Source organism: Pan paniscus, chromosome 2 (genome assembly GCF_029289425.2).
Source record: "Pan paniscus chromosome 2, NHGRI_mPanPan1-v2.0_pri, whole genome shotgun sequence".
NCBI classification, from domain to species: Eukaryota; Metazoa; Chordata; class Mammalia; order Primates; family Hominidae; genus Pan; species Pan paniscus.
In genome coordinates, this window is record NC_085926.1 from 187,603,765 (window position 1) to 187,615,984 (window position 12,220).

The following is a 12,220-nucleotide window of genomic DNA, read 5'->3' on the forward strand; positions in this document are numbered from 1 at the left end:
TGTAATTTTGGAGGGCCTAAGGCCTCCTGCACCAAATTCACTTCCCCAATGTTTCTCTGATACTCAGAATCCATTCCTTTGGCTTGAAGACTTATCTACTTTTATAATGCAGGTACTCACTGAGAAGATAAAACACTAAATTTTATTGTTTATTTATACCTTTCTGTGAAACGTATTATTATTTCTTTATTAAAACAGGTTTGGATAAGTGAATAAATTAAGAAAAGGTGAAAAGAGAATTTCAGCACACTGGAGACCCTTAGGAATCAAGTATAAAATACTCTATCACAGATACATCCGTTATTTCCTGCATCCTACCCAGTAATTATCTGAGGAGGGCAGAGGTCATGATCCTCATTTAACAAGTGGGGGTTGGATTTGAACTGCTTGAAATTACACATTTGATAAGTGATCGAGCCAGGACTCAAACCTAGACTTTCTAACTCCAAGAAACCAATGAGCCTTGCTGACTTTGAAGCAGAAAATGCTTGTTATTAACAACAGCATGAGTATGTTTTAGTCCCTTTCCATGCCTAACTCACTTTTTTCTTTCCTATGTGTTAGGCCTATATGTTCAGTTCAGCCCATTGACTTGAACTTTGTGGATGAACCATCAGAAGATGGTGCAACGAACAAGATTGAGATTAGCATGGACTGTATCCGCATGCAGGACTCGGACCTGAGTGACCCCATGTGGGTGAGTGGCACAGGCTTTCTCTTCAGTCTTTGGGCCATGCTATCTATAGCTCTGTTAAACCTGTCTTTTCAGTCATGTGTGAAAAGGCAGGTGGCTCTGAATGGCCAAGGCCTTTGGGAAGAGAGTCTACGTTGTTAGCTGAGAGAAGATTTGGTGTGGATTATGGATTCTGGGTCTGCCTCAAATATCTATAATATATGTGTTTCCATCCGTGTGGGGAGGGAGATTCTTTACATCTTTTATCTTGATTGTTCCTCACGTCAACCCCAATTTAGAAAAGATGGTACCAGCTCAAGGCTTTCTAGCTGGTAGGGACAGCAAAAGAATCAGAAATTTATTTTATTTATATATTTATTTATTTGACAGAGTCTCACTCTGTCACCCAGGCTGGAGTGCAGTGGCATGATCTCAGCTCATTGCAACCTCTGCTTTCCTGATTCAAGTGATTTTGCTGACTCAGTCTCCCAAGTAGCTGGGATTACAGACATGCACCACCACACCTGGCTAATTTTTGTATTTTTAGGAGAGGCAGGGTTTCGCCATGTTGGCAAAGCTGGTCTCGAACTCTCGCCTTCCTGTGATCTGCCCACCTCAGCCTCCCAAAGTGCTGGGATTACAGGTGTGAGCCACTGTGGCTGGCAAAGAATCAGATTTTTAGATCTGAATCCTATCCAGGGCACTTCCTACTATGACAAACAACTTCTCTATCCTTCTTTAATGCAGGAGGAATTTATGCACGTGAATTCTATGTGCATATGCAGGTTTAAGTACCTGGTAACAGAATAAGAGGGAGGAAAAAAACTAATACATGAAACAGGCTTTTCTTGGCTATACCACTGAGTCACTCGTGATCTTAGGCCCCAGTTCCTCATTTATAAAGTGGTGAGATCATAGGTGTTACATACTTCCCAGGTAAGCTAAGGAGTTTAATGCGTTAATGATATTAAAACACCTTCCTGCGATGTTTAGATTTCCTGTGTTTGTGCAGTTTCATAATGCTGGTGGGTTTTCTTTCTTTTTTTTTTTTAATCATTTATTTACCACACAAGTCCTGCTATCTTTTCTATCAAAAATGTCTGGAAAACTAGTCGGGGGAAGCTAGACAGTGGGGTGTCATAGAGTATCTGTTGACAAGATTAAGGGGAATGATTTTAAAATGCCTTACCTTGTTTGATATGTTTTACTGGAATTTTTGCTATGTGCTTTTTGGATATAGAATGTACTGCTTAATATTGGGAGAAGAAAGTCAATTGGAGAAAGGCAAGAGGAAACAAAAACAGAAAGTTATAACTCTGCAGATACATAGATGCTTTGTCACTAATTTCATTAGGGAAAAATACACTTTTTCATTGACTCCTTTCATTCCAATACAGATATAGTTCTCAATCCTTGAGCCAGTGAAATGAAACTATCAAATAATTCCAAGGGGAAGGTCATTCAAGGCCTTGGACTATATCATAATTCAACATAAATATGTGTAAACTCTGATTTGACAGTTACTTAAAAATTAGGACATTCCCAATTTTCATAAAAATATCATCTCTTAAGTTGATGGATAGGATCTGCCTAGGAAAACCTGTTATTGTATTCTCTCCAGGGGTTTTCTGTTCTCAGTCTTGGACTCATAAAAGTTGGCAAAAAGTTAAAGAAGTTAAAAAATGAAGAATTTTCTCTTACACACTGAAGCACGTAGTTTTTTATTGTTGTTTGTTTTTTGATTTTTGTTTTTTGTTTTTTTATGAGCAGGGTCTCCCTCTGTCGCCCAGGTTGGAGTGCAGTGGCACAATCTAGGCTCACTGCAACCTCCGCCTCCTGGGTTCAAGCGATTCTCCTGCCTCAGCCTCCTGAGTAGCTGGGATTACAGGCATGTGCCACCACACCCGGCTGATTTTTGTATTTTTAGTAGAGACGGGGTTTCACCATGTTGGCCAGGCTGGTCTCGAACTCCTGACCTCAGGTGATCCACTCGCCTTTGCCTCTGAAAGTGCTGGGATTACAGGCGTGAGCCACCACACCTGTTTTTAGCATGTATTGTCTTAATGTGCCATGTTGTTTCTTACTTCCTTGTATTCTTGGAGATGTTCTCCTTGAGGATACCATTGACATTTTTTCTCGTCTCTGGATAATTCTTATTTGTCCCTTAATGCCTAGTAATTACTTCTTACACAGTGTTATAGTTGTTTATTTTTCTCTAAAGTAGGACAGGGCTGTACTTGTCATGTCCAGTGCTTGAAGGTACATAGTAGGTCCTCATAGTAGGAGATTCGGAGAGAGCTAAAAGACAAAATGAAAACAAATGAGGTTTTGCCAGTGAGGTAAATGAAATAGGGCACTTGGAGGCATCTGTATTGAAAGGAACATAAAGGTAGAGTGAGAAAGAATTTAACTGAATAAACTTGCCTATCTGTGGCTGCTCTGTCTGTGGGAAAAAAAACAAACAAACCCTGAGATATTCCTAATAACATAGAAATCCTGGGGCTTCTCTTGCCTTATGACTATTCCAACATTTTTATATTCTCATATATGTCCATGTGTGAAGGCCACAAAAATCGAGTTGGATAACAAGAATGGAAAAATGGTAAACTTACCCAGGATGTTAATAGCTAGTGTTCTGGTTTAGAAAGTAGGGAGTAGGATCCTTTTAGATTCTTAGTCTTTCTGAACTGCTACAACAACGGGTGTGAGAGTCTTTTTTTCCCATTACTTGGTAGCATATTTTCTTTTCTCTTTTCCATGTATAGGTTAATAGCTAAATAATTCCTAAAGTCTGCAAATAAACTACTTTCCTCTTAAATATAATATTCATTAAGTAAGGATCGTAGCCAAGCATTCTCTCACTATACAAGAACTTATAGACATGAAAAAACATGTCATATTCTTAGGGATAGAAATCTCGAAATTGAGAAATTTAACCCAGTTTTACTGATTTTTTGATACAACCTAAACATTAATAACTAGCCATGAAACGGAATCACCATGTTTTGCTCTGATTGTTAGCAAAGGATGTTTGAATTGCAGAGAATGTGTGCCTTCTTAATTTGAATTATTTTAGTATCACTGAAAAATGAACTCCATTGGGTTAGTAAGTAAAGGTGAGTGGAGTCTCTCCAAAAAATTTGACATTTTAGTCTGTTTTCAAGGAACTTCTAGGTTCTTGATTCTGTTGTCAAGTATATTACTTTAGGCCAGGTGCATTGGCTCAGGCCTGTAATCTCAGCACTTTGGGAGGCCGAGGTGTGTGGATCACCTGAGGTCAGGAGTTCAAGACCAGCCCGGCCAACATGGTGGATTCCCGTCTCTACTAAAAATACAAAAATTAGCCGAGCGTGGTGGCGGGTGCCTGTAGTCCCAGATACTCAGGAGGCTGAGGCAGGAGAATCGCTTGAGCCTGGGAGGTGGAGGTTGCAGTGAGCTAAGATTGTGCCATTGTACTCCAGCCTGGGCAACAAGAGCAAAACTCCATCTCAAAAAAAAAAAAAAAAAAAAGTTACTGTATATCCCATCTTTGTATTATTCATAGACTGTGTAAGCATGCCGGTCATGTCTTCATGAGGTAGATAATAATATTAACACTTAAAAGTTCTTCCAGATTGATTGATGCTAACTACGTAACTCTTACTTTCGCAATTTTTTTTTTTATTCCTTGTAAACTTTGAAGGAAACCCTTTTAACCTGTATTGGATTTTTCCCTGGAGAGTTGGTGGTAATTATTTAAAACTATTCCTTTTTGTAAATACTTGTTGAATCATCCCAGATATATGTGAGGAGGCTTCAGCTCTAAGTATCAAAAGACCAATATCTACGTAGCCTATTTGTGTCTGGAAAGGCTTAGGCAACAGCCCTTAGCATAGTGCCCTACATCTTATATAATCCAAGATTCATGTATATTTCAAGCACATACAGTAGGTCTAGCCACAACAATTGTGCACCTATGATCTTTGTGACACAGATCATGATATCCTTGAGAAGACGATAACACAGCAGAAAAGGCAAATGTGTATAAAATTACCTATGAAAAGTAGTTAGATATATGTGTTTATGTGTTTTTATAAAGCACAGAAAAAGGAATGATTTAGTGTGCCTGAGATTGGCAACACATTGCAGAGAAGGTAATTTTTTTATTTAGGCCTTAAAATATGAGTCAAATTGATCAAAACAGGGAAAGGAAAAATAATCAGGTTTGGGTAACTGTTATAAAAATAATTGATTATAAAAACATAATGTGATGCTCATAAGTATTAAAAGATAAGACTAAAAAATTGACTAAAGAAAAGTTTATATTAAAAAGACATAAACTTTAAAAATTATAATTCATAACAAAAGCTTAATAACCCCAATAAACTAAATATTCAAAATTTAATAAGAGAGATAAATTTCCCCAATTGGAAAAAGATAAGGTAATTCACAAATGATTAATGTACAAATGTTTAACAGATTCAAAGTGTTCAGATTCTCCACTAATAAAAAATTAGGGAATTGAAATAATGAGATTAATTATATCTTTCTGATCAGCAAAAAATTTAATGATAATAACCAATGCTAGTGAGATTGTTGAGAAACAGGCAATCTTTTCATTTCTTATGAGAGTATAAATCGAAATAATACATTGGAAGGCAATTTGTCCATTCTAATTTATTTAATTTTAAAGACACTTTCCCTTTGGCCTGTAAGTTCCAGTTTTAGATATTCCACAAACCTATTCAAATATAAATAAGTACCTACAAACACAAACACACACACACATACACACACACAGAAATGAAGGCTTCATTGCAGCATTGTTTATAATAACTAAAATGGTAAGTCCAGGTAAAATTTTATAGCCTTTAAAATTTTAGAAAGGAGTCTTCAAAATGGTTGACTGGATTCATCATAGGCACCTACTCCATGGAGAGGAGCCAAAATGGCAAGTAGATTGTCACATTTTGAATAGATTATCTAAGGGAAAAAACTGGAATTCAACAGAGAAGTGACAGGAAGCATCAAAAACAAGAAAGGGATGTGAGGGATCAGCTGGGAGCCTGGAGAGGCTCCCTAATATTGGGCAAGGGTAAGTGGGAGACCCCTCACAGTCCACATTCCCACCACAGACTCCTATAGTCCTAGCCAAAGGAGAGCCCTTTGACCATCATGGGCCCTGAGACTAATACAAGGAGCTGAAGACTACTCAACAGTATTGCTCCAGAGAGAGAGCTCATGCTGAATCCCACAAACCTCTGAGTCGTAAGCAGCTGCAGCATGACACCATTTCAAAAACCCAGCCTCCACCAGACTGCATCCTACCCTGGTGCCCAATAGCCCATGCATCTCCACATCCTTCAAGCACCATTGACATTCCCTGCCTGGAATGGCTACCACCAAGGCTGAGGCAAAAGCCACAGGCAGTGACCCCTTCACCCCCCAACAGAGTAGCAGCGACACATTTTCATGTACCTCAGGACAAATCTCACTGCCCGCAGCTGCCGCCACTATGGTGGGGCTGAGATGCAAGCAAAGAACACACTCTCAAAGCAGCTATTTCCTTCCCAGTAGAAGAGCTATGGTGTAGCTGCTGTGGCCCTTACCTGAATATTGTGCTGGCCTCCCAGGGGATCACCCTGCTTCTGCTTACCACAACCAGTGCCCGCACACACCACCAGGGGGCCTAAGGACAGGTTCGCCCAACTCGGCCCTACCCCTCAGTGCCCAGGGACACCATCCAGGGGCCTGAAAATTGCCCATTTCAGTGTGCCACCATTGGCACCCGAGCATTCCTTCTGGTCACGCCCACCCAACCACTGCTGCTACCACCATAACTGCCACCAACTTACACACATCACCTGCAGGCCTGGGGTCTGGCCCACCCAGGCTGTCACAGCCACTGTCAATACCAGTGTGGAACATTTGGGTCCCAGAGGGTTGTCTTGCCACTGCTAATGCCATCACCCATGACATGCCAGCTGCCCAGGGGCTCAAGAACCTGCCTACCCACCTACCTTTCCACTGCCATTCCAACCACCTGAGCAAGCCACCTGGGACTCCCAAAATTGGCTTGCCTGGACTCACTAACAATGGTACCAGTGTACACTGCCCTAGGGTCCAAGGACAGGCACACTCAGCCCACTGCTGCTACTGCAGGAGTCCAAAGGCTGGCCTACCGGGTGTCTAAAACCCAGCAAAAGTTCACTACAGCCTCCACTAACAACCACACCCTAAGCCACAAGGGAAATCATAGACACTGCTGATGCTGTTTACAACTGAAGATATTATACAGAGGCTACAGGACAGCATGTACTGAGAATAAAAGCCAAAATTGCCTACCCATCTAATTTCATAGATAATATCTTCAGGAAAATGTCCTCTTCTATGAAAGCAAATTCAAAAAAAATTTGTAAGAAATGACTATTCTACCAGATGTGCAGATATCAATATAAAGACACAGGAAGCATGAAAAAGCAGGAAAATATGACACCACCAAAGGAACACAATAATTCTCCAGCAATAGATCCCAGTAAAAATTATTAAAGTCTTAAATTCAAAATATTGATACTGAGAAGCTCAGTGAGATATAGGAGAATACCAAAAAGCAATAGAAGTCAGAAAGATAATTCAGGATATAAATGAGACATTTACCAAAGAGATAGATATCATTAATAGAACCAAACAGGCTGGGCATGGTGGCTCATGCCTGTAATCCCAGAACTTCGGGAGGCTGAGGTGGGCAGATCACAAGGTCAAGAGATTGAGACCACCCTGATCAACATAGTGAAACCCCGTCTCTCCTAAAAATACAAAAATTAGCTGGGCATGGTGGCACATGCCTGTAATCCCAGCTACTCGGGAGGCTGAGATAGGAGAATCGCTTGAACCCAGGAGGCGGAGGTTGCAGTGAGCTGAGATTGCACCATTGCACTCCAGCCTGGGTGACAAAAGCAAAAACTCCATCTCAAAAAAAAAAAAAAAAAAAAGCCCAACAGAAATTCTGAAACTGAAGAATTTAGTAAGTGAAATCCAAAATACATTTGAAAGCTTCAGCAATAGACTAGATCAAGCAGAAGAAAGGATCTCAGAAATTGAAGACAGGTTTTTAAAAAATAACACAGTTAGATAAAAATGAAAACAGAAGAATTAAAAAAAATCAAAGCATACATAACATATAAGATACCTCAAAGGGACAAAACATTAGAATTTTTGGTGTTTCCAAATCAAATAAAAGGATTAGAAAATCTATTTAACAAAATAATTCATAAAAATATCCCAAGTCTAGCAAGATATTTATATATCCAGATATGAGTTTCAGAACTCTCCAAATAGACACAGTTCAGAAAGGTTTTCTCTACAGCACGTTACAGTCAAACTTTCAAAAGGCAAAGAATTCTAAAAGCAGCAAAAATAAATAAATAAATAAAAATTTTGTCACTTATAAAGAGACTCCCATCAGACAAAGGGTGGGTTACTCAGCAGAAACCCACAGGCCAGGAGCAAATAGAATGATATATTCTAAGTGCTGAAAGAAAAAAAAAAATGTCAGTCAAGGATATTATACTCAGCAAAGTTATCCTTCATTAATGAACAAGATATAATATTTCCCTATAAGCCAAAGGTGAGAGAATTTATTGCTACTAGATGGGCCTACAAGAAATGCTTAAGAGAATCCTATACCCCAGAAGCAAAGGAAGGATATCTACCATCAAGAAAACACATAAAAATATAAACAACACTGACACAACAAACATAAAAACAAAGAAAAGTCTCAAATGTTAACACTACAGAAAACAACCAAATCACAATTATGAAAAAAATAAAAAAGAATAATCAAAGCACATATAACATATAAGATAACATAAAGTGACCAACTGTTAAATAAGGGAACAAAGACTACACAAAAGAACCAGTAATTAATAAAATGGCAGGTATAAGTCCTCATATATTAATAACAACCTTCAATCTAAATGGAATATACTTTCCACTCAAAAGGCATAGACTGAATAGATTTTTAAAAAGACCCAACTATAATATCTATTAATATATAAATATATATTTCAATATATTATATATATATATATACACACACACACACACATATGAAACTCATCTCACCTGGAAAGACACACATAGATTGAAAGATGGAAGAAAAAATGGAAGAAAAGGAATGAAAAAAGGCATTTCATGCATATGGAAACCAAACGCTAGCAGGACTAGCTATACTTCCGTCAGATAAAACAGATTTTAAGGGAAGAAAAAAAAGAAACAAAGGTCATTATGTAATAATAAAGTAATCAATTTAGCAAGGGGATATAACAATTCTAAACATTTATGTACTCAACACCAGAGCACCCATATATATAAAGCATATCTTATTAGATCTAAAGGGAGAGAAAGACTTCAGTACAGTAATAGTTGGGAACTTCAACACTGCACTCACAGCGTTAGACAGATCATCTAGAAAGTTAAGAAAGAAACACTGGATTTGAACTGCACATTAGACCAAATTGACCTAATGGAGATTTACAGAACATGTTATCCAACAGCTACGGAATACAGATTCTTCTTATCAGCACAAGGAACATTCTTAGGGATAGATGATATATTAGGACACAAAATAAGTCTCAAAAATTTTTTAAAAATTGAGATTACATCAAGTTTCTTCATAGACAACAATGGAATAAAACTAGAAAAACAATAGCAAGAGGAACTTTGTAAATTGTACAGATATATGCAAATAACATGTTTCTGACCATTGGGTCAAGAAAGAGGAAATTAAAAAATTTCTTGAAACAAATGAAAATTGAAACACAACGTATCAAAAATCTATGGGATACAACAAAAGCACTGTTAACAGGGAAGTTTATAGTAATAAATGCCTACACCAATAAGGTAAAAAGATTTCACATAAACAATCCAACAATGCACCTTAAGGAAATGGAAACACAAGAACAAACCAGATAGAAAATTAGCAGAAGGAAAGAATAGTAAAAATCAGAGCAGAACTAAACAAAATATAGACTAAAAAAATTGCAAAGGACCAGTAAAACCAAAAGTTGGCTTTTTGAAAAGATACACCAAATTGATAAACCACTTACTAGACTAACCCAGATAAAAAGAGAAGACTCAAATAAACAAAATCAGAAATGAAAAATATATCACCGACAAAAGATCATCAGAGATTATTATGAACAACTATATACTAACAAGCTGGAAAACTGACAAGAAATTGACACGTTCCTGGACATATTGCAACCTACTAAGGTTGAATAAGGAATAAATAGAAGACCTGAACAGACCAATATAGAAACATGCCTCTACATAATGATGGCTATCTATGACTAATCCACAGCTAACATCACACTGAATGGGGAGAAGCTAAAAGCCTTTCCTCTAAGAACTGGAACAAGAAAAGGCCACTTCTAGTTCTCCTATTTAACATCGTACTGAAAAGTCCTAGTCAGAGTAGTCAAGCAAGAGAAAGAAATAAAAGGCATGCAGACTGGAAAAGAGGAAGTCAAATTGTTTGTCTTTGCTGATGATGTATCTAAGAAAACCTACGCTCTTCCTAAAAACTCTTAGATCTGATAAATGAATTCAGTATAGTTGCAGGATACAAAAATCAAAATACAAAAATCAGTAGCATTTCTATACATCAATAACAAACTAGCTGAGAAAGAAATCAAGAAGGCAATTTCATTTACAATGGCTACAGAAGTAAAACACCTGGGAGTAAATTTAACCAAGAAGGCAAAATATCTCTACAAGGAAAACTACAAAAAAAAAAAAAAAAAAAAAAAAGGGGGACAGAAACAAATTGAAAGACATTCTATGCTCATGGATTGGAAGAATGAAAATTGTCAAAATGACCATGCTGCCCAAAGCAATCTATAGATTCAAAGCAATTCCTATCAAAGTGCCAATATTGTTTTTCACAGAAAAAAAAAATCCTAAAAATCATATGGGATAAAAAAGATCCCAAATATCCAAAGCATTCTAGAGGAAAAAGAGCAAAACTGGAGGCATCTCACTACCTGGCTTTAAAATATATTACAAGCCTAAAGTAACCAACAGAGCATGATATTGGTATAGAAACAGATACATAGACCAATGGGACATAATAGGAAATCCAAAATTAAATTCAATATTTCCAGCTAACTGATTTTCAACAAGGGCACAAATAACATACATTGGGGAAAGGACACACTCTTCAATAAGTGGTACTGGGAAAATTGGATATTCATATGCAGAAGAATGAAACTAGATCCCCAACTCTCATCACATACAAAAATCAACACAGATAAAATACTTAAATGTAAGGCCTTAAAACTATAAACTACTAGAAGAAAACATAGAACACTTCAGAACATTGGTCTAGGCAGAGATTTTTATGGCTAAGCCCGCAAAAGAACAGACAAAAAAAAAAATAGACAAATGGGACTATTTAAACTAAAAATGGGGCTATTAAACTAAAAAGCTTCTGCACAGCAAAGAAAGCAATTAATAGAATGAAGAAACACCTGCTGAATGGAAGAAAATATTTGAAATTATTCATCCAACATGGGACTAATATCCAGAATATATGAGGAACTCAAGTCAACAGTAAAAAAAATAAATAATCCTGTAAAAATGAGATACTGACATCAAAAGATATGAAAAGATATTTTTCAAAAAAAGATGTAAAAATGGCCAATAACTATATGAAAATGTCAGCATCACTAATCATCAGGTAAATGCAAATCGAAACCAAAATGAGATATCCTCTTACGCCAGTTAGTTTATTTTTCAAATGACAAAAAATAACAGATGTTATTGAGGATGCAGAGAAAAAGGAACTCTTATTCACTGTTGGTAGGAATGTCAATTAATACAACCACTACAGAAAATAGTGTGGAGATTCCTCAAAAAACTAAAAACTACTGTAAAATCCAGAAATCCCACTACCAAATATTTATCCAAAGGAAAAAAATCAGTATATCAAAAAGGATACATGCACTTGCATGTTTATTGCAATTTTATTCACCTATGTGTCCATCAATTAATAAAGAAATAAAATTTGGTGTATATATACACAATGGAATACTATTCAGCTATAAAAAAGGAAAGAAGGCCAGGCACGGTAGCTCACACCTGTAATCCCAGCACTTTGGGAGCCCGAGGCAGGCAGATCATGAGGTCAGGAGATCCAGACCATCCTGGCTAACAAGGTGAAACCCCGTCTCTACTAAAAATACAAAAAAATTAGCCAGGCATGGCGGCAGGCGCCTATAGTCCCAGCTACTCAGGAGGCTGAGGCAGGAGAATCGCTTGAGCCTGGGAGGTGGAGCTTGCAGTGAGCTGAGATCCCACCACTGCACTACAGCCTGGGTGACAGGGTGAGACTCTGTCTCCGAAAAAAAAAAAGAAGGAATGAAATATTTTCATTTGCAGCTACATGGATGGAACTGGGAGTCATTATGCTAAGTGAAATAAGGCACAGAAAGACAAATATTGTAAGTTCTCACTCATATGTAGGAGCTTAAAAAATTTATCTCATGGAAGTAGAGAGTAGAATGATAA

General features: G+C 37.4%; 1 protein-coding gene across 5 annotated transcripts in view; it reads left to right on the forward strand.

The window, feature by feature from the left end:
* TP63 (tumor protein p63) overlaps window positions 1-12,220 on the forward strand; it is a 300,635-nt gene that overhangs the window by 141,433 nt on the left and 146,982 nt on the right. For all 5 annotated transcript variants that reach the window (XM_055110786.2, XM_055110784.1, XM_055110783.2 and 2 more), the window contains one exon: window positions 565-697. In XM_055110786.2, the coding sequence (XP_054966761.1) occupies window positions 565-697 (133 nt within the window). The remainder of the gene's footprint in view (window positions 1-564; window positions 698-12,220) is intronic.